General features: G+C 42.0%; 1 protein-coding gene across 9 annotated transcripts in view; it reads right to left on the bottom strand.

Moving 5' to 3' along the window:
- ITIH6 (inter-alpha-trypsin inhibitor heavy chain family member 6) overlaps positions 1-22,718 on the bottom strand; it is a 28,973-nt gene that overhangs the window by 6,185 nt on the left and 70 nt on the right. For 6 of the 9 annotated variants that reach the window (XM_039366032.1, XM_039366038.1, XM_039366036.1 and 3 more), the window contains exons 1-10: positions 14,981-16,392; positions 12,203-12,238; positions 9,604-9,758; positions 6,619-6,729; positions 6,165-6,412; positions 5,031-5,200; positions 4,462-4,578; positions 3,617-3,788; positions 1,414-3,186; positions 551-577 (exon numbers count right to left, since the gene is read on the bottom strand). In XM_039366032.1, coding sequence (XP_039221966.1) covers positions 551-577; positions 1,414-3,186; positions 3,617-3,788; positions 4,462-4,578; positions 5,031-5,200; positions 6,165-6,412; positions 6,619-6,729; positions 9,604-9,758; positions 12,203-12,238; positions 14,981-15,145 — 2,974 coding nt within the window. In that variant the 5' untranslated portion in view covers positions 15,146-16,392. Of the gene's footprint in view, positions 1-550; positions 578-1,413; positions 3,187-3,616; positions 3,789-4,461; positions 4,579-5,030; positions 5,201-6,164; positions 6,413-6,618; positions 6,730-9,603; positions 9,759-12,202; positions 12,239-14,980; positions 16,393-22,718 lie in introns of those variants that run through there. The other 3 variants (XM_039366033.1, XM_039366034.1, XM_039366035.1) reach the window with 3 other exon arrangements.

Here is a 22,718-nt window from a genome sequence, read left to right as displayed (position 1 = left end):
CCTTTGTTTTTCAGTTATTTGTTTGTTCTTTGTTCTTTTGTGCAAAGAGTGTTTGAATGATCAGGCATTCCATCCCTTAAGAATATGGAATGGTCAGTGATGGTTTCTTTGTGAAAGAAAACTCATTCTCTGGGTGTGTACCTAAATTGGCTTCACATACACACGTGATTGGGATCAGTAGGCTCAGGGGAATCTCAGGCTGCAGAAATAAAGTCTTTGGGAGAGAAAAAGAAAACGTTCTAAGGAGGAGACACAATACAATATCACACAGTTAAGAATGTGGCTGGAAGTAGTACCGTAGACCACTTCTAATCATTTTATGACTATTCAGTGCCAGGAAGGAAATGATAAACCACAGGAGAAGGGAATAGAATAAGTCAGAAATCTGAACTGGAACACATTCCGTACATGGCAGCCTACGTGTGGTTTAAAGTGGGCTTAATAAATGTGCTCTCCAAGATGAACATCTGGGAAGATCTTTAAAGATAGGAAACAGAATGAGCTCACTAGGCCATGTCCCCGAAGGCAGTCTCTGTGATGGAAGAATTACCTGGATAGTCTCCATAATCCACGTTTTCTGAGGAGAGAAACAAAAAACGCATAGATAACACACTATCCAATCATCAAAGAGGATCTAGAGCAGTGGTTCTCAACCTTTTTAATGCCGCGACTCCCCAACCAGTCGTAAGTCAAGGACTATTCAACTGGTCGTAAGTCGAGGACTACTCAACTGGTGCAGCACCGTTTGCAGAATGGGACTTTTGGCGGGCTCAGCAGGGCAGAGACACCCTGGACAATTTCTATTGGCTTTTGAAAGCCAATAGAATTAGACTCTATTCAAGAGAATCTATTCTATTGGCTTTCAAAAGCCAATAGAATAAAAGGGAGTAGCACAGCTAAAGAAAAGGGGAAAAAAATGGTGGACTGCGTTGTTTGGCGACCCCCGTGAAATGGTCGTTCGACCCCAAATGGGGTCCCGACCCACAGGTTGAGAACCACTGATCTAGAGCAATTCCAGAGCATTATATGCATGGCTGGGCATAAGATACACAGATTAATGGGGAGAGAGGGGAGAGGGCAGCTGATCTTGGGAATAAGGAGGCAGGGCTACCACAACAGGAGTAAAAGGGGGCGTGAATTAGGCTCCTCCACATAGCTAGCAGAACGGGAGATTCATGAAACTTATGCATTAATAAACAAGATGAGTTCTTAATCTACTAGGCACAATTCACCCTTGTTGCAAGTTTCTCCTCGCTTGGGAGATCATCATCAGCAACAACAGAGATGGGCTAAAAACCCCATGCAGCTAAACCTCTCTCTTCAGATGTAAATGAAGAGAGAGGTTGGGCATGTATGTGGCCTAGGAGGAAAAGGCCCCAAACCCCAGCACTGCCCCTGGTTCCTTGCACCTACCTCCAAGTCCTTTGGGTATCAAAAAGCTATATAAAGCTGGCGGGTTCAAGGACTCCACATATTCTGTGTTCTGGATGGTGGTTGAGTGTAATTCAGACTCCCCAGGTAGCAGGAGGAGGCTGATGTCAGAGGCAGGTGTGGAGGTGCCAGGAACCGGACTGGCTCCCTCTAATTCTGCTGCCTGAGTGGTGAAGGAGGTGGCCCAAGAGACTGTGCTTTTCTCCTGGGGCCTATCAATGTGCAACTTCGCGGTTACCCCATCCTTGGTGTTTGTCTTGCTCCTGGGAAGTTTCCCTGTCTCCATCCTGGCAGTACTCATTTGCCACTTGCTATATGGGTGGTACTGAGTGGCTGGCCATGGGGTCGTCTTGGGCTGTTCCCAATGACTGGAGTTGCTCTCCAGCATCTTTGGGCTGGCAAAAGGGTACAAAGCAGTCGGTGTCCTGACCACAGTGTTGGGGACCCCCGCCATAACCTTTGTCATGGCTGTTCCTCTAGTCTCCAGTGCAGGGTGTGGCTGAACAGTGAGTTTGAGTCTCGCTGCTTTGGTGGGACTGATCTTGGGGACGGTTACAGGTGACCTGGTTGACTTAAAAGTGGTGGTAGCTCTTGGGGGTTTAGTAGATCTATGGCTCGCTATGGGAGTCCAAGAGATGGTCGTTCTCCCCAGAATTGTTGTGACTTTGGCTGATTTGGGGTGGCCGGTGGCAGTAGGTACTATGGTGGGATAGACAGGTGGAGTGGTGGTGGTGGACATAGTGCTAACAGGTGAAGAGGTGGCTCTGGCTGCTTTAAAGAGCCTAGGTGCCGTCACTGGAACCGTTCCTGTCCCCATCATTTCCTTGAAAGCTTTTGTTATTGCAGGAGCATCAGTAACTCCAAGAACAGATTTAGCTGCCTTAGAAAGTCTTGGCAAAACAGATACAGCCAATGCTTGAGGAGAGGCTTTTGGTACTCTAGTCATCCTTGGAGGAACTGTGGTTTTCACAGGCTGGTTTCTGTCTCTGGCTTCTTCTGGCCTCACCACTACCAAGGAGGTGACAGGAGTGACAAAGTTGTATTTGATTGACAAATTGGTAGCTTTTTCTGTCAGGAGACGCCGGGCAGCAGTGTCATTGGCTCGGAACCGGGCTTGTAGCAGATCTTGAATGGTGAAGTAGGCCCAGAGCCTTTGTACAAAGTGACCGATCTTGTTGATCTCGCCAAGGCAGCCAAATGGAGCAGCTTCAGTGGTATTGGTTGAAATGTCATTTTCCAGGTTCAATGGGCCTTCCTGGCCTTGCCCTGTTGTGCGCACCTGCAGTTTTGATGCTCCTGGCTTCACTCGGCCAGCCACAACAAGCTCAGAACCCTGGAAATAGTTGGGGAAGAGGTTCTGCGTGAGGTCTTCTGCAACCCCGTTAAGATAGGACAGCTCCACATCATACAGCAGAGGGCTGGCAATTTCATCATAGAAACCCTTGAGCTGCAAAGTAGCATCAGCATCCTCGTAGATACGCCGGGCCACCCCACGGTTCTCTAGCGAGAGTCGTCTCAGCAGCCCATAATCAGCATCATCTCCAAAGGCCAGACCAAAGAGTGAGATGGTGCCCTTAAGAGCCTGCTGAGCATTGGTTAAAATGCGACTGCCAGCTGTTACTCCTGAAGTGGGTTCACCATCGGTCAGGAAGATGATCAGTGGGATTCTTGGCTCCTTCTCCACCTTTCCATCCACCAAAGAACTTCGATTGAAGATGGAGGCAGCTGCAAGCAACGCTGCGTTGATGTCAGTCCCTAAGAGTAGGAAATGAGAGACTCAGAAACAAAGACACCTCAGAAGAAACGATTTTGGCCATATCAGGATGGGAACTTCCTCAGTTTCTTCAGATACTTTTGAACTGCAACTTATTGATCAGGCTGATAGGCCTAGCCTACAGCAATATTAGCAATATCTAGACACACACAGGTCTCTCCCCCCCCCCCCAGCCTCCCAAGACTAAATGCAAGGATTGATCCAGGTAGCTATAACCAGGAGTTCCTGGGTCTGATCTTCCAGGAGAACAATCAAACTTTAGAAAAGGATTTTTAGCAGCCATCTTTAATTATGGACTCAAGGTTATAAAAAATTGATTTTTTGGCTCTTCTTGCAATTATTTTTTAGGATGCCTTCTATCTATGTCTCTCTCCTGCCCTGTCTCCCACAGTTCTCTAGGCCAACACTTACATCCATCTGCTTCCATTTTGCTGACATAATCTTTGGCCCTCCGGATATTTTGGGAAGTGGCTTGGATGGATTGACTTGGCTTCCACACATTCACTGCGTCAGAAAAAGTAACAATGTTGAAATGGTCGTTTTGGTGAAGATCACTTAAGATGACGTGCATAGCTTTCTTGATCTGTAAAACCAAGGAAATTAGAGATGAGAGTTGGGTGACCTTATTAGCAGAAATCTGTCCTTTGATTCAGATCAGTTGATGCCCAATATTGTTATTGAGCAAGCTAAAATGTGCACTCTCCAGTCATTTTAATTTAGGTGTTTAAAAATGAAATGCTATTATTTTACAATGAATGTAAAATACAGTAACATAGTTAATCTAAGCTTCCTGAGTAGGAATAGCACTGATGATGTTACCTAATTTGGGTAATGAAACATCTGCAAGAAAACAAGCAAGCTCAGAGAGTGCCAAGGACTCTTCATTTCAAACCCGAGCTACAAATCTTCTCCTTTATCTACCTGCACTTCATAAGATCAAACCACTTTCATTCAGATCTTTTTTTCTTGCTCCTAGATTTACAAACATGTAGTATACCTAGTTTTCTTTTGGGTTTTTTTTTTCATTTCATTTCTTAATTCATTCTCTTCACCATTTACTTCTCTTACATATCAAGTTACAATCTTTCCCATGCCATGGGCATTGTCATTCAAGTTTGATTGGTCGCTGAACAACTGTTTGTAACTTGAGGACCACTTGTATCATGCTCCCTCTTTCTGCATTCTCTCTCTATTCCCTCCCCATCCTTCATCTGCCAGCTTCTGGGCCTTCACTTCTGCAACTTGGGGCTGCTCACCTGTTTCAGCTTGGTGCCATACATGGAGCCACTGATGTCAATTACAAAGACCACATCCTTCTGCACAAGGGGCATCCCCCTTGGGGCAAAGTAGTGAATAAAGTAGCCATTGTAGATCTGAGAGAGAGTGAAAAAAGGAATCAAATTGTAGAAATGATGGGGAAGATGTCCTTGCTGATGGAGTGGCCGTGGACAGGAGCAGAAAAGAGAGTTTCAAAATCTACATACAGCTCTCAGTTCTCCATCCAGATTTACGTAGAGACAATGTGTTTGCCCATTTTCTATAGATTGCAGGGATCCTCTTTTATTGGAAAAGAACTTTATTCTGCCTACCTCTGAGCTTCCAGGGATATCTGAATGTGGAACATTGGCCTAAATGGATGCAGAGTTTGCTCCAGTGGGGCAGTTCTTACGTTTCCACAACACTCTTTTTGGATTGCTCTGTGTCATCCTATCTTGCTTCCACTTTTTAAGACAATCATGATACCCAGAGTGTTCCTTTTACTCTACTTATTATATAATTATGTAATTTTCCATTTATTATATGCTCGTGTAGCCTCTCCCCTAACCTGTACGTCTCCTGCAACATCCGGCATGGCCACGTCATACTGCACCACAAAATCACCGATGATTCCTGAGCTGGAGAAGGCTTCCTGTTCTTGGGGGGTTGGGGTGAAGACAATCCAAGCACAGTGCCGTCCTTTCTCCACTCGAGTTGAGGGTGGCATATCAGCTTCACCTGAGAAGACAGATCAGCAGATTTATCAGTGGGGGCAAGGGTTGCCTCAGATATGCAGGAGTTCATTAATGCAGAGGTGACTTGGCCTGCCTCGGTTTAATTTCACTTCAAGGCTTTTCACTCAAGTCACTTCAGATGTTCTACAGCTATTCACTAAATCAAGAGAGAAGTTAAGCAAGACATAAGTATGTGTGGATGGTTCCCCAAGTCTTGGAATGGATAGGATGCACCCAGGATTACAGACACTTCCTCATGATCCTTGAGCAGAACTAGACCAGGGGTAGTCAACCTTGGCTCTTTTATGACTCGTGGACTTCAATTCCCAGAATTCCTGAGCCAGCTTAGCTTAGCTGGCTCAGGAATTCTGGGAGTTGAAGTCCACAAGTCATAAAAAAGCCAAGGTTGCCTACCCCTGACCTAGACTATCAGGAATGCCTGTTTACTTTTTGAAATCCTTCCAAATGTGGCTATGGGGAAGTAAAAGTTTAAGCAACATAGATGAGGTTCAAATATAACTAAAGTGAATGCTAGAGTAATTATGGTGAGGACGATTTGCAAGCTGGTAGGTAGTCAAACCTCTATCTAAACCTAGGCAGGTTTGTGAGGCGGGATTGCACTGAGTCACAGCAGAGTCATTGAAACCTTAAGATAATGTCTCACTCCCATGAGCGTGTTCAACTTCTGATGACTATATGGACAATCCCATGTAATTTTCCCTGCAGTGATACAGGCATAGCTTGCCACTCTCTTCCCTTCTCCAAGATATTTTTTTAAAAAAACTTTTCTTAGTTTAGCCCATAAGCCTTGGATTTTCCTGATGGTCCAGGTCCAAAGCTGCTTAGCTTTTGAGGGACCACCTATTGTGAAACTTTGCTGATCTTTGAAGTTGAAACGCAAGTGTATTTCTTTGTGATGCTGGATCGCAACTCCACTTATCTGAGAGCTGAGACAGGAGAAGCCCTACCTTGAAGAGTATTGGTCATCAGTCGACTTGTGCGGAGGGGCAAGACTTGGATCTGGTCAATGCCAGTTCTCTCAGAGATGCTCACTTCCACTGTGAGGTTCCTCACCACCTGCTGGGGACGGATGCTGATAGCATGCTGATACTTCCCCAAATGTCGCTGAAGCAATTCCTCATAGGTCAGCTCAAAGGCCACCTTTTCTCCTGCTTCCACACTGGTGGATACTCTGAAGTTTTCTATTTCTCGATCCCTAGGAAATAGTGAAACGTGTCGTTCAGTATATGATGCTGTTTGCCAGCTGGCAGAGCAACCCCATCCACACCATCCCTCTGCCTGTGACAAAGCTGCCAATCTTCATCACACGTTCATAGAATTTTCCCTTCACCCCATCCTGGTGGCTATCTTTGGAGGAAGTTCTGAGACAAGAAGAGGCCGAATTCTTTGGGAGGCTCTTACTTGGTGCCAACATGAGCTGCTGTTCTTCCCTGCCTGCGGGCTTCCTCATACATCTTCTTAGCTTGGTGCTTTTCCTTCACTTCAGCCACATAGATCTTCTCATTCATGGTTCTAGCACATTGGAATAGAACAAGAAACATCTGCCATCAAACCTCCTCTCCGCTATGGTCATGAGCACAAGAACATCACAAGAAATAATTTTAAAAAGTTACTGCTTTTTTATTATAACTACAGGCAGGATGCCCACATTGCCATTGTCTCCTGCCTCTGCTCGCTCCTGTTTCTTAAAAAAATGTCCCCCTCTGCCATCTATTTTCAGCTTTCGGAATCAGTTCTGGTCTATCGTAGCTGAAAGAGCAGAGAGGCGATGCCATTTTAGAGTTCAGCCTGGAAGAGGAAGCAAAGGCAGGAAGGGTTATTTTGGAAGCAGGGAAAATGAGTTTCACGGCATGTTCCTGGATATCTTCAAGATTCAACCGCAAAGCCCAAATGCATTGTTGGAGCACATGTTTTTATAATGATGAGACAAAGGTGGGTGTCTGTACAAAACAGTCGCATGGATTGGGATCTGTAATAATAGGGCAGACGTATGCTGGTTACCCTCCCTCTCCCCAAAGAGCACCCCAAATTTGTGAGCTTAAATGAACTGCTAAGGAGATTTTTTTTTTTTTAAACTTTGCAATAAAAATGACACTGAGTTTCCCATATGTTAGGATTAAGGATATGGATTTTTGGATCAAAAAATGGTATTTAGCACCTCGTAGTTATTTGGATTTTGTAGCCCAGTTCTAGCAGCCTCCTTCTCCCCCCCCCCCCCTTGCCGCTACAAATCCATCCATTGTGGTTAGTTTGCTTGCCATGGTAGTGAAGGAAAACAAACATTTCATAGCCTCAGGAACAAGCTGTGCCTATGTTCTGCAATGGGTACCCAGAAGAGTGAAAAAGTGGCACCAAACAGCTTCTGCCGTCAGCGTGTTCTCTGGTTGTGCGACAAAGCAGGTGGAAACCCAAAACCGTTGCTCTTCTTAGTTGTCTTTTTTGTCAGTTCTTTAACTATATGTTAAGTAAATACATTGTCTTCAGCCTGACTGATGCACCTACACATGAATGTGGATCCGCTGCTCCTTCCAGATTCAATATGATTTTGAACTGTTGTCTTAAATAGTCTATTTACAACAGAGAATGTATATACTGCTCACAGGAATCCACTCCTAAGTACAGGGAGGCTAAATGGTGACATGCGCATCATGACATTACAATGCAAGCGCTGCCCTTTTTTATACTGGTGCGGTGATGCTACGTTGCAGGTAGTCCTGGACTTACAACCAAAACGAAGTCCAAAATTTACGTTGCTAAGTGGGACAGTTGTTAGGTGAACCACTGCAATTGATATGTTGGTAACCCAGTTACGTGAATCTGGCTTCCCCCATGGACTTTGTTTGTCAGAAGGTCCCAAAAGCTGATCACATGACCCCGGGGCACTGCAACCATTGTGAATGCGAACCAGTTGCCAAGCATCCAAATTTCGATAACGTGACCCTGGGGACACAGCCATGGTTGTTGTGTGAAAACGGTCATAAGCCACTTTTTCAGCGCCATTGTAACTTTTTGAACGGTTACTAAATGAATGATTGTAGGTAAAGAATTATCTGTATTACCAGTGGAACAGACCAACAATGGCAAGATAGCAGATACAGTGTTGTAATTGGAGCCCATCTCTTTTCTATATGCGGCGAAGTTGCACCCATGTATCAGAGAGATGGGGGGCCTTGAACACAACATCACACCAACCAGATTTTGATTTCTTCCCTCCAATTAGCCATGCAAATAATGTGTTCGATTGTTGCATGGCATTGTAAACTCTTACCTCTTCCAGAGGGAGAGATAAGCTGCCAACTACACAGGTGGATGCTTAAAGGGCTGGTCCCAAACAGCCCCAGTTGTAGGACTTTGGAGCCTTTCATTTTAATTCACATACATGGTGGCTTCTGCTCAATTTGCCAAGTTTTATTCTTGTTTCATTCGCAAAGGCAATAGGTAATACTGCTCGTTACCTTGTTGTGAACAGTAAGCCTTGCTATCTGCTAATCAACTGACTGCTTATTTATACAGCTATAACTGTCATGGCTCCTCCTACCACCTCCCCCCTCTGCTTTTAGCTTTTAGCAATGCTGATCATTCTTTGCAAGAGATTGCTTATTAGGACTACCATACATGAGCTGCAAAACTATGGATAATCACTAGGTCACAAAAGGATACATAGAGAGCTCACTCTTTGCTCCCATCTATCTATCAGAGGGGTGTTTTTTTAAAAAAACCATCCAAATATAATAGTTTTATTCCTCACTGTAACTCACTGAACATGCAGGATTCACTAGAACAGCAAGAATTCAAACTATGCACCATTGCGATAGAGATTATTTTGCCTGCAGATTATGTTCTGCACAAAACATTAATAAAAATGTCCACTGAATGGGCCTTGGCTGGGTCTATTCAACGTATGAAGATGGTTTACTACTTGTTCATCGAACACAGCATTGCCTTCTTCTGAACAGTAAAACTTGTCAAGTAATTCAAATGAAGAGTCTTCCCTATCATTTGTTACCAGATAATTTAATTTGACAAATGTAAAACCTGGCTCCTTCTATTTTCAAAGCAGATACTTTCCACTGAGCTAATGTTTTTATTTCATAGAGTGATGACAACAGCATCTCCATTCAAAGCACCAGAAGGCAAGACAAGAAACAACAGACAGAAGCAACCTGGAATTAAGGAGAAAGTGAGAACAATCAGTGGAACAGCTTGCCTCCAGATGTTGTGGGTGCTTCATCATTGGAGGTTTTTAAGAAGAGACTGGGCAACCACTTGTCTGAAATGATATTGGGACTCCTGCTTGAGCAGGGGGCTGGACTAGAAGACCTCCAAGGTCCCTTCCAGCTCTATTCTAATTAAATATGCAGATGTCTTTCCCTGGCCTAGACTCACATAGTAAAGTTGGAGATGAAGGCAGAATGGGGCAGATCCAAGTCAAAGATGGCTTCTTTGGCCTCGGGATGTGGGTTGCTCATGGAAGTCCGCACTCGTGTGGAGGCATAGCGGGATACAATCGTTGAGCGCACAAAGAAACTGGAAATTATGAGCTGAGGAGAGAAACAGCAAAGATGATCCAAGCATTCCAGTCAGCCTTCAGCATGAAACTTAAGTGAATTTTCTTAATCATTTGAAGACTAGGTGGAGAACTGCAGAAACAACTTTTAAGAATGATTCAAACAGGGAAGGCCCCTCCGCTTGTTTATATGTAGAGTCCCAGCTCCACAGAATACAGCAGTATCCTGAAGTACCAGGTTATCTGTGGAATCACCTTTCCCTAAGGCAGTGGTTCTCAACCTTTCTAATGCCGCGACTCCATAATACAGTTCCCCATGTTGTGGTGACCCCCAACCACTTATACATCAGCGGGTGCCAGGGGCGTGGCCAAAGAAAAGGGGGAAAAATAGCGGACAGCCTTGTTTGGCGACCCCCGTGAAATGGTCGATCGACCCCAAATTGGGTCCCGATCCACAGGTTGAGAACCACTGCCCTAAGGATATCTACCCATCCTACCAGATTAAACAGGAATTGTGTTCTGGGTCCCCTCTCTTAAACATTGCCCCCTTATAGAAGCTAGCAAGCCAGGCTATTAATATTTCTTAAATTGCACACAGAGAGCCCTAGGACTCCCACGAATGAGACCACCAGTGCAACGTATTCTGCCTTACTGGGCAGCATCATCTGCGAGTCACAATCAGGGTTTGGGATTTGGAGATCTCTTTCCTGCTCCCTTCTCAGTGAGGGCATATGAATTGTAAGTCGCCTGAGGGGGCACGGTTCCCTCCCCCATGGAATTGGCAGAAAGGTGGAAGGTATACATGCGTAGGCCTTAGTGCCACAGAGCAAGGACCAGCCTAGGGGAGCATTACATGGAGGTAGGTGAAGGGGATAGCCTCAGTGTGATTCCGAATGGTGTGTGTGTGTGGGGGGGCAGCTATTTCTATAAGACAGTTAATAGAAACATCCTGGATAAATTTCCCTCCCACCAGACAGAACGCGATGAAATACCACAGCCTCACCATTGCCAAAAGGAGTAAGCATAAGTGCATGGCCCTCCTCCCAACCACCTACGAGTGCAAGGGTGATACCATCCACCCTCTGGGGACTGACTCAGTGAGATACCTGGGCCTCCAGTTTAACTGGAAGGGCTGAGTTATCCCTAAGCATACCGGCAAGCTGCACTCATCTGCTACAAGAGCTCACGAAGGCACCGCTTGAGCTGCACCGGCAACTTATGCTACTGAAATTCTAAAGTTCACACACAAACTCGTCCTAGCTTCCTAGCTTCCATAAGACTTTTTTGTAGCAATCTCTACCCTATGGAACACTCTGCCCTCTGAGCAGGCCTCTACTTACCTAGCCATCCGAAAAGCCCTGAAGCCCAGGTGCTGGGATAGGTTGACGGGCCTGCATGTTGGAAGCTTAACTTGGTTGTTGTTTCTAATGTTTATGGTATGAATAGTTCTAATATAGTTTTTCTATCATTTTATTACTGACATTATTTTAATTCTTGATTGGAAGACACTCAGAGTTTGGTATAAAATGAGCAGCGATATAAATGTTATTAATAAATCAATGCACGTAGTGTGGATGAAGAAAGCACCTATAATTGTGGGGAAAATAGACTGATTAATATCTGAATTGACTACTGATGATGTTCACTTTCAAAATTGGATACTCCCAGATTCAGCAGTTAAGTCTTCACAAACCTGGAGGGACAGATTACTGTAATGATTTCCATCTTTCATTCTTTCTTATCCTCTTGAGACATCCGCTTAAACAAAGGAACACACACACACACACACAGATGCTCTGCTCCCTAGGCTTTGACGAAACAGCAGTAAAATCCACCTACCTACCAGATTAGAATGTGATGGTGTGGGAAGTCAGCTCTTCCCAGAGAAAGAAATTTAAAAGGCAGAATATATTTCCCTAAAATATATTTTAAAGGCAGAATATATTTCCCTAAAGGATTTTAAAGGCAGAAACCAAACCCACCCCCCCAGTCTCTCTGTCCCAAACAGAAACCAAGTCTGCAGAAATGCAGATGTGATAATCTTGTCAGAAAGACTGGAGTCAGGAAACTGGGATTAGGAAGAAAGATCCCTAGAATCAACAACCCCACACACCAAAAATCTAAGAGTCATCAGCTACAGCCCCAGGGAAACAGGATATGGCCTTTGGGACATAATAGGATTAACCCACCACTATCAGAATACCAGAAAGGCACACTCAGACTCAGGTCAAAGTTCATGCCACAGGAACAACTCCAAACAAAAGGCTCAAGAAGGTATAAAAACCCACCACTCCCTACTACATGTGCTTTCTCTCTTTTCTTCCAGAGCCATCTTTCCTCTTCAATAAACTGCAACCTTCTTTCTAAAGCAATCTCCATGTTGTTTATTCCCGGCTTGGACTGAACCATGATGAAGACTTTTCCTTCAACAATGGAAAATCATTACTAAATCAATTGGTAAACCAAAAGATTGCCTACCTCGCTTTGGAGAGCTTTCACTTGACGTATAGACCTCTGCAGAAGAAAACAAAATAGTTATTTTCTTTCACATAATATGACTGAAACATTCCAAATTGTCAGGACCTGCTAACTGAGTGGACCTATTGATGAATATTGCTGAGTGATTTCCAGAGGCCAGAGGTGGTAATACATGCCCTTCTGTTTCTCTTCTTAGTTCTCTCTTGATACTTCCTACCATAACCAGGATCCATCCTTCCTTCCTTCCTTCCTTCCCTCCCTTCTTCCCTCCCTCCCTCGTGGTAGTAATAATCCCCCCCTCTTTTTTGTTATTTCTAGGAAAGAAAGACATATTTTAAACTTTGCTGTCCAAAATGCAATTACCCAGCCCTAACCATGTTCAGAAGCCTCTCATCCAATAGCTTTTGAAAGAATGGCTGATGAATAATTGTCATGATAATGGCTGCAAAAATCCAGACCACTATAGATAGCATCAAAGAAGTTGCTGTAGCTCTTTACTAAAATCTTGTGGCCATCCAAAGTTTTGCAAGCAAGGTCTGCTAGCCTTAATTAAATCCGAACATGGAACAACATGTCTGTTGTTACAAAATAAAAAGGAAAGAAAATCTTATAAAGAAAATAATGGAACTTGGTTGGGCTTCCATGTCTTATGCTTTTCAGCCAGAATATCACTGGCTTTGTGAAAAACAGAATGCTAGACTGGATATGACTTTGGTCCTGTCCAGCTTTTATTATGCTTTCATAAGAATTTCCAGATAGTGAGCTAGAAATTGGGAAAGCCAGAATTTAATCCCTCTAAAAAGAGAAAAATAAGAAAAGATCAAGAAAAATATTAGTTCTTTCAGATTACAGTCCACCAATTTATAGAGTATGATTTTCAGGAATAGTAATGTTATTTTTTTTAATAATATTCTATTAATTTTCCAATTTTACATTTAAGTATTTAAAAAGCAATGTGGTGACTGGGTTAAATCAATAGTTCGATAACAAAATCTTTAGTACATATCTCAAGTTACAACATCAGATATTTCTTCTCTTTTTCCCTTAACATTTACTGTCCCATATTCAAGCTAGTACAGTTCTTATTATATCAACTCAGTAAAAACATTATTATTACATTTATCAATAAATTTTTAGCTTCTGTGTATTTTACTTACATTCAATCTTCATAAACAATCCATATCCTGTTATTACTTTTTACCTAATTTTTAGTTTCTCATCAATATTCCAATTAATCCTTTGATAGTTATAATTTTCAGGCTTTAGGTAACCAAGATTTCCCTTTCCCTCAGTTCATAACAAAATATAATATCCAAAATATACATTTTATCTATTTGAATGTAATCTTGTTCTATTTCCTAAGTCTAGAGTTATCTATTTCCCACCATATTAAATCATCTACTTAATAATACAATATCTCCTTTAATAAATCAAAACCATTATGTATATTACCTGGGTTAATCAATAAATCAAACATATTCATAATAATTAATTTTCTTTTTCCTTTTAGGTGTAATTTTTAAATATTACACAGATAAGATCCTTATTTTCAACTAATTTCCAAGTATTTTAAATCTAATGACCAGAATTCCCCTTATCTCAACTTCTCCCTTTAACCCTCTAATTAATAGTATGAAATCCCCTCTAATAAGTCAAAACCACAATTTTCTTCAATCTTATTCCGGCTTTCTTTTTTCTTTTTCTTTTTCTTTCTTTTTTTCAGGAAAGCAAGTTAGTAAATGATGTGAGATGAGAGAATATTAGTGCACGATCTTTTTTTCCAACATTATGCTGTTCTGTTTCATAATATTCTTGCTTTTTGCTTTTTCTAGTTCCAATTATTTTACACGAGTCCCAAATATTACTATTCATAGACTGCACCTGCTGTGGACTTGGGTCCTTTAAAGTTTGGATGGCAGTGAACTGCAGCTGCCATGGACTGGAACCAAACCAAGCCATCACAGCAGTGACTGCCTGAGCTTAGAAAGATTGGGGCTCTGTTAGCAACAATGATGATCCAGTTTAATAATGAATGGTCCAAGCAGCCCATAATAGATTGTATTGTTCCATTGAAGTTAGCGGGCGAGATCTTCAACAGTCCATGTCTTACCTAGAGTGTAACCTCACCTGAAATATTCCTGGGCAGACTATAGATCTAAAGTAAAAGACTTTCCAGCAGAAGAAATAGAACAGGAGTGAAAACATCTCTGAAACTACGGAATGGCTTTATTCAAAGTGGCATGTTTTTGAGCCTGTTAAATAAATCAAGGATTTATTTGCTTCTGCTGGAAAAAGAAAACAAGTTTTGGACTAATTCCGAATGCTTCATCCAGCCGAATGGAAAAGCTCTTATTATTCCTGTATCATGCATAATTACCATCACTTGAGGGGTTTTCTGTCTTTCCACTGTGCTCATGAAGAGTTCCCTGTAACTCAAATGTTTCCTCTGTGCTTTGCCCTCTGAGTCCTGCAAAGAGGCATCCACCTGCTATTTTTCCATCAATGGTTTACTGTAGAATCCTTGGCAAGTTATTGCAGAATACGGCTAGATTTCGCCCTTCTCCAGCCATTCATTCCCATTGCCTTCTACAGAGGATTTCACGGTGATTGAAGAACCACTGAGCATTGCTGCCTTCAGTGACCTTATTCCCTCCACCATTTCCATTTGCTAATTTTTTTTTTAAAAAAAAGGTAGGGGGAAAATATTACACAAACAGCAAAGCAACAGCAAAGTATCCCTTGGGGCTTACATTTGTTCACCCCTTTGCCTGGACTTACCTCATGGGAACGTACCTGTATTGGAAGAGGATGACCCACAGTGCTTAAAGGTGCCAGAATCAGAAGGAGAAAGAAGAGAGGTCTCCGGAGCTGGTCCATGGCTGTCAGGAAAGTTTTGCTTCGTCTTTGTGGAAGGCACTCCGGATGAGAACGCCTCCTTGGCATCTCTTTCCTTCGGACTTTTGAACCTCAGGTTTCTTCTTGGCTTTTTTTTTTTTCAAAGGATCTATAAATGTAGCATTCATCCTGATACAAGCCTTGATTGTCCATGCATTCAACACTGGAGGGTGGCCAGTTTCGCTTGCTACTCCTTAAGATGAAATGAAAACAAAATCTTCTGAAGAGCCTGTGTCTGTCCTGCTTTCCACATTTGGTGAGGACTTCACAAATCCACAAATATGTTGCATAAATAGGCCCAGATAGGCAAGGGGACAAGAGAAGGTCATTGCAAAGTTATCAGCCTTGGTCCCAATGTTTACCTGCTGCACAGTCCTTTGACAGGAGAAGCCAAAAATATGTCAAGGACTCTGTTGGAGAACACAAAATTCCCTAGTTCAGTATGTATGAGTATGTTTGTTTGTACAAACCAGAAAGGGAGAGATTTCCTGAGTTGTGGGATCTTAGTAAACTTACCCAGCTTAGTTTCTTTTGGTCCTGGTTTAATCCTCCTACTTTTCAGAAAAGACAGCTCCCTCACAGTGGTAAAAGAAAAATATTTCTCTTTCTACTGCCCAAACTGTAGGATAAACAAGCATACTGGTTTGCAAGTCTCAAGGACTCAAATCCTCTCAGATTTTTTTCTCCTCTAAAAGCTGCTTATTTTTTACAAATGATTCCTTCACTTCTGTCCTGATGCCTCATTGATATTCTTCTGCCAGGGTTTGTAAAATTCTCATTACACATAAAGCTAAGCTATAATGTGCTTGCTTCGTATTTGGCCTAGACTATTTATTTATTTGTTAAATTTATTGGTTGCCCACCTTATCACAGGGTAACTCTGGGCAGCTTACAAGCCCAGTCCTTAGCTGATTTTTAAACTACAATCTGTATTACCATTTAGTCAACAAACTTACCTTAACTAGTAAACTCAGCCATAATATGTCATAAATTAATCTAGAATCCCCCCCCCTCTTTTACTCTCACATTCACTCTTACTCCCTCCACACATACTGTATAGGTTGCTAAAAAATAAATAATGGTGTTGACCGGGAAGAAAAAAAGCCCTATTCTTTCATTAGTCCAACAAAAATTGTACAGAATTGCTGCAAATTATTTGAAATACATAATGGGATAGACCAGGGGTGTCAAACTCAATTTCACTGAGGGCCGCATCAGCATTGTGGTTGCCCTTGGGGGGCCGGGAGCATGTGGCCAGAGTGGGTGCAGCCTACTGGGTGGACGTGGATGGAGTGGGTGTGGCCTACTGGGTGGGTGTGGGCAGTTCTACATCATTCGCATCAAGGGTGCCTGTGGGGGCCTGGGCAGGAGTGGGACAGATCTGAGAGTCTCTGGCAGAAGGGGGTGGGACCGGGGCAAGTGCCAAGGCATGGTCCACCAGGGCAAGTGCCAAGATGGCCACCACAAAATTGTACATTGGCTCCCAGCTGGCCTGGGCCAGGGCCAAGGCAGTGGGGGCCATTCCCTCACTGTTTCCAGAATGGCTTCGCAGACCACATGAAACCACTTCGTGGGCCGCATCCGGCCCCCGGGCCTTGTGTTTGACATATCTGGGATAGACACTTTTGAATCTAAGATCAGGCAGATTTATCTTTCCTAAAAAGGAGACTTTCAAATGTTTGTGTGACATTTCTTCCCAGGACCTTTTCAAAAGACCTAATAGCAACCTAACTCTACTCTGTAGACCCACCTGCATATTTGATAGTGCTCAGTCAGTTCATCTCGTCATGTAAGCTGGTATAGAAATGGTTCCAGTCGAGACACATCCTCTTACCTCCATTTTCTAACCAACTTGTAAACATGTTTGCAGCATTTTTTGTTCAATTCTCTTTGAGCAGGTTTGCTACCTTGGAAAAAAGTTTTCCCGTATCATTGATCTTCAGCATCTTAACTGTTCTACAAGGAAGCCTTCTTTGGTATTGTCCTCTTTTAGTTTTGCTCTTCCCCACAAACTGCAAGTTATAAAAGCTCTCTCAATTGTGCGTTTATTGAAAGGGAATTTTTGCAATAAATATTTTCATACCAGTGGAAAGTTCATTATGTATTTCAGTCTTGGCCACGTCAAAGCTCCCCCCCACAAAAAAAAGTAATCCTTCCCTGTTTGTACTCCTGCTGGTTGTTTTGCACACATGAATGCTTAAGAAATAAAATAAATCAAAATTCTGGAATACCAGATCTCTTGCTGAATCCTCCTACTACATATTCATGTGTTTTCTGACAATTGTAGAAGCTGTCGTCTGCAATGAAAATTTCATAATAGGATCCAGGAGCAAAGCTCAAGTAAATAAATTAGTATATCCATAGCAAGAGATGAATGATTTTGTCTTCTCTACATCAGAAAGATGATGGATAGTTAGGCTGCAAAAAATCTGAGGAGTCAAAGCTGCCTATCACTATTTCTTTCATCTTATGATTGTCAGGATTTTGGAAGCTCGGATATGGTAGCCTTAAACTTGGAATCTTCTGTATGAAAAATACGTAATCATTCATTTGGGTATAACTGTTCTGTAATCTGAATGAGGGCTGTGCAAGATAATTTCCTGATGGATTTAGTATCATGTGAATTATGCAGGGTGCCAATTCTTTTTTTTTTCCAGCTGACTAGTGTATGAATTATACAGCAATTTTAAAAGGTATTTAATAGGAGAATTTTCACTGCATGAAAAACTCCAAGATCAAAAGTTACATTGGTAATTCCAGTGAATACACCTGAATCCCATGGGGAAATTCAGGAAATTGTGGACTCAGATATATGGAAGGAAACGTTTATTTATCACTAAAGCTTATTTCATATAATAGTTGACTAAGTTTCTATTCAAATGTCTGCTGTGCTTCCTTTTGAAATAATTGTGCCAAATCTTAAAACCAGATGAGAGCCATAAACATCCCATCCCAACTGTACACAAGCAGATTATATAAATGTCCTATACCTTGTAAGTGCATATAATCTATAGTTTTATTTGAAAAAAAAAATCCTATTCAGGAAGATGTGAAACTCAGAAAAAAAGACTTCCCTTCCTTTTTCCTCCCCTATGCATGTGTGCCTGTGAAAGTAAAAGTAAAAAAAAAAAAAAAAACCTCTTTGATCTCCAAGGCAAGAAGGAGAGTTATTATTGACATAGCAATACCGTAGCACTCAGACCAGTGGTTCTCAACCTTTTTAATGCTGCGACCCCCAACCGGTCGTAAGTTGAAGACTACTCAACCGGTCGTAAGTCGAGGACTACTCAACTGGTGCAGCCCCGTTTGCAGAATGGGATTTTTGATGGGCTCAGCAGGGCCGAGACAGCCTGGACAATTCCTATTGGCTTTTGAAAGCCAATAGAATTAGACTCTATTCAAGAGAGTCTATTCTATTGGCTTTCAAAAGCCAATAGAATAAAAGGGAGTAGCACAGCTAAGGAAAAGGGGGAAAAAATGGCGGACTCCGTTGTTTGGCGACCCCCGTGAAATGGTCATTCGACCCCAAATGGGGTCCCGACCCACAGGTTGAGAACCACTGACTTAGACTTATATACCGCTTCACAGGGCTTTTTTTGTCATAGAACGCCCAGCATGGAGTTCCGGCACCTTTTTTGGATGAAACCTTGTAGGATAGGCAAGGCGGGTTGTATGATGTGTGTGAGTTCCGGCACCTTTTCTTTGTACTAAAAAAGCACTGCCGCTTCATAGTGCTTTATAGTCCTCTCTAAGCGGTTTACAGAGTCAGCATATTGCCCCCAACAATGTGGGTCCTCATTTTACTGACCTCGGAAGGATGGAAGGCTGAGTCAACTTTGAGGCAGTCAGGACTAAACACGCTTTAAAAAAAAAAACTTCACCAGAATAATTTTGAAAAATCTCACTTCCAAGAACAACAATGCAGATGAATGATTGGAAAGAAAAATCCAAGTGCTTTAGCTTTTTAAACTTAGAATATCTTGGCCAGATGTTGTTGCTCAAACTAAGGGGCAAAGAGAAACTGGACAACATTCAGAGGGGCTGCATCCATACCATTCTTGGAAATACAAATAACTGCACCAAGCTAGCACAGATGACATGTTATATTTTGTAGTGTTGCAGCAGCATATAAGAAACTAATTGCTGAACTAAATAGTAGGAAATCTTGTTTGCTCTCTCTTGCTCTCTCTCTCTTTCTTTGTCCTCCTTTCAATTATTTTTTCACTAATGATATTGTTTCAGGGCATGGATTTTCCATAGTCATCTGAAAATAGAGCTTATGGTGATTTAGTGGCATTAAGCAAACGATCATAGATTTATTCCAGTAATCCACTTTCAAGGCTGGAAGAATACTCATTCAAATCCTATAGCTACTTTGTCCAGGAGATGAAAGAAAAATAATGAGCAAGAAAATAAGGGGAGTAAAACTGTGGTGGGGTGAGGAATAATACAAGAACATCTTTGATGCAACTCAGATTTTCCCTGTTGCTTGTTGTCAAAGAATAACCCAGCAGACTGGCCCCTGGGTGTAACAGTGGAAGCAGTACACAATGGTACAGTTTTACAGATTCATTCTCTGTGGTCCCACAGATACCACATCACATCAACACAGCATCTTTATTCCAGCAGAGATTCTCTTTACATGGAAGATGGTCTTGGTAATTAGGAGGTAGGTGTAGAGAGTAAAGAAGATGACTTTGACAGAAGTGCAAGAACTGTTACTTAAGCAGAGAAGTTTGAAGATGCTAGATAATGTTTGAAAGCAGCTCAGTTAATTGTCAAAATGGCATTAAAAACAAGGCAGAAACAGGAACAGAACAACAATCAAAAGAAAAAAAATCCATTTGCTTAAAAGTGATTGGGTTTAGAATTAAAAGTGAATAAAGCAATTGATTTTATCTACTGGATACTGTAGAGCAATTATTACCCTTTTAAGGCTGATTGGTTGGTTTGTTAAACTGCAATTTCCTTTAAACTATTTTGGTTTCCACACCTCAAACAGTAACTTCTTTCATTCTTTTTTTTTTCAGAGAGTCACTAGTTTCTAATCTTTCTGCCAAAGGCCACATCCTTTACTGTTCTGCCAATACTGGCCCTGGAAACCAAGTAGGACTAGGTAGGCCATAACATCTTAATATACAATACATAGTCTGAGGTTTTTAAATGAAAACCACATCGTAGTCCACCATGGTCTCTTTCTGTGTTGTTACTAGGAACTGCTACTGTACTTTTTAAAGATGTGCAGAGATTGAATAGTTGAACAGTATCAAGATTCTATCAACATAAAAACCAGTCATTTTTAGCACCTACCAGGTGATGCTAAAAACCCTGCTTAAATGGGAAACTTCATCTTCAAAGTTTCTTCCAATTATTACCTACTACTTCTTTCATATGGGATAAAAAAGGTTTGCCATATTTCAAAATCACACCAGACATCAGGTCTGGCTTTCCATTTTTTTTATTCAAACATCCTTGTTGACTTATATTTAGGACCACCCTATCATTTCCCCACTGCCTGAAACAGCATGGTGTTGAGATGGCAAATAAAGTCAGGAGGCAGAAACTGTTGTGGGGATCTGTGACTGAAATTTGGATAAGTTAATAATAATAATAATAATAATAATAATAATAATAATAATAATAATAATAATAATAATAATAATAGACAAATTCGCTATTAGTCAGTTGCAAAAGGCGGCCTTATTAGGAACTTCTTCCATCCTGCGACAATATCTGTAATACCATCAAACATCCATATCTGCCTATCCCAGGTCCTGGGTAAGGACTTGATAGGTAGACAAAATGCCAAATCCAGTCTGAACATCTGGCTGACTGTGCGATGATCAATAATAATAATAATAATAATAATAATAATAATAATAATAATAATAATAAAGTTGGAAGGGACCTTGGAGGTCATCGAGTCCAACCCCCTGCTCAGGCAGGAACCCTACACCATTTCAGACAAATGGCTGTCCAGTCTCTTCTTAAAAACCTCCAATGATGAAGCACCCACAACATCTGGAGGCAGGTTGTTCCATTGGTTAATTGTTCTAACTGTCAGGAAGTTTCTCCTTAGTTCTAAGTTGCTTCTTTCCTTGATCAGTTTCCATCCGTTGCTTCTCGTCCTGCCTTCAGGCGCCTTGGAGAATAGCTTGACTCCCTCAGTAGAAGTAGTGTATACCTTTTTTTAATGAAAATTATCAGCACTTTTGATCAGTGACGTCATCAAAGTAAACAAGCCCACGTGCTGATTACGTCAACAGGGCACAGCCCTAAAAGGAAGTGACGTGCTCAGCCCCCACCCTCCGGATGTGACGTTTTGGCCTAATCCCATCAAGATTGGCAGGCAATCCTCTGGGTACATGATTAGGTTAACCCTAGACTAATTCTATGGACGTTCAAAACCAAAAAGAGCTAAGTAAAGTGAATAATTAGCAGAGGCCTGTGTTTTTGGGGAACAAGCCCTACTGTGGGGAGCTGTTAACCCTAGACTATTTCTATGGACATTCAAAACCAAAAAGAGCTAAGTGAATAATTAGCAGAGGCCTGTGTTTTTGGGAACCAAGCCCTACTTTGGGGAGCTGTTTGTGTTTTTGGGAAACAAGCCCTACTTTGGGGAGCTGTGAAATAAAAAAATAAAAAAGGCTTTTTATTAGCCTAACGATGCTTTGAATTTTTGTGGAGTTTTAAAAATCAGTGCCTCAAAAGCTGGGGGAAAAGAATCCCCTGAAAGGCAGCCAGAGCCTGCATTTAACCCCCTTTTTCTAAAAGATATTTTTTCTGACAGGTATTTATTTCTAGGTGGCTTTAAAAGCATTTCCTCGAACGCAGGGGAAAAAACAAACAAACACAGCCCCTTTTAAAACCCACAGCTGGTTTTTACCTTTGTAAAAAATCTAAAGACACATATTTTGCCATTTGCACCCTGAATAAAATTTATTCTGCCCCCCTCCCCACTATAGCAAAAGACAAGGAATATTAACAGGAATTAAAATGCTCACAAGAGGCAAGCAGCCAACCAGGCTCACAAGAGGCAAGCAGCAAGCAGCCATGCCTCTCTGTCTGCTAGTAACTGACAGCTGCTGGGGACTCCGGTTTCAAAGCTTCTGCATGCCCAACGCGCACTCCCGGGGCTATTTTTACACGTTTTACAAAGAGAGAAGCTGCCAGGAGTTGCACTTTATAATTCTCATTGCCGTCCTTCATCACACAAAATTCATTTCTGCTTCTTGTGAGTTTGACTTTCACATCAACGCCATTAATCAGCAGTCTGTCTTGAAAAAACAGATCGCTATGCAGAGGCCCTAGAAAATCCCATTTACGACTACCGGCCGTGTGTCTTGCTCTCGCTTTGAAACCGTAGTTCCCAGCAGCTGTCAGTAGAGTACTCTCCATGAGTTCTGAGTCATCTTTGTAAAAACCCCCAGCTGTAAATTGGGTACCCAGTGCATCACTACCAAAGTTCAGAATCAGTTCAATCATGGCCCGATAAGAATAGCAATGATGGCTCTGTGTAATGAGCCGATCTCCCAAAGTAACATCCAGCTGGTTAAATAGTGATGCTATAGGGTAGTTGGTCAGGCCCACCCTTGCCCCATCATCAATATCCATCCCATCC

This window comes from Crotalus tigris, unplaced genomic scaffold (assembly GCF_016545835.1).
Source record: "Crotalus tigris isolate CLP2741 ecotype Arizona unplaced genomic scaffold, ASM1654583v1 scf7180000020218.1340706, whole genome shotgun sequence".
NCBI classification, from domain to species: domain Eukaryota; kingdom Metazoa; phylum Chordata; class Lepidosauria; order Squamata; family Viperidae; genus Crotalus; species Crotalus tigris.
This window is presented reverse-complemented; position numbering and strand designations above follow the sequence as displayed.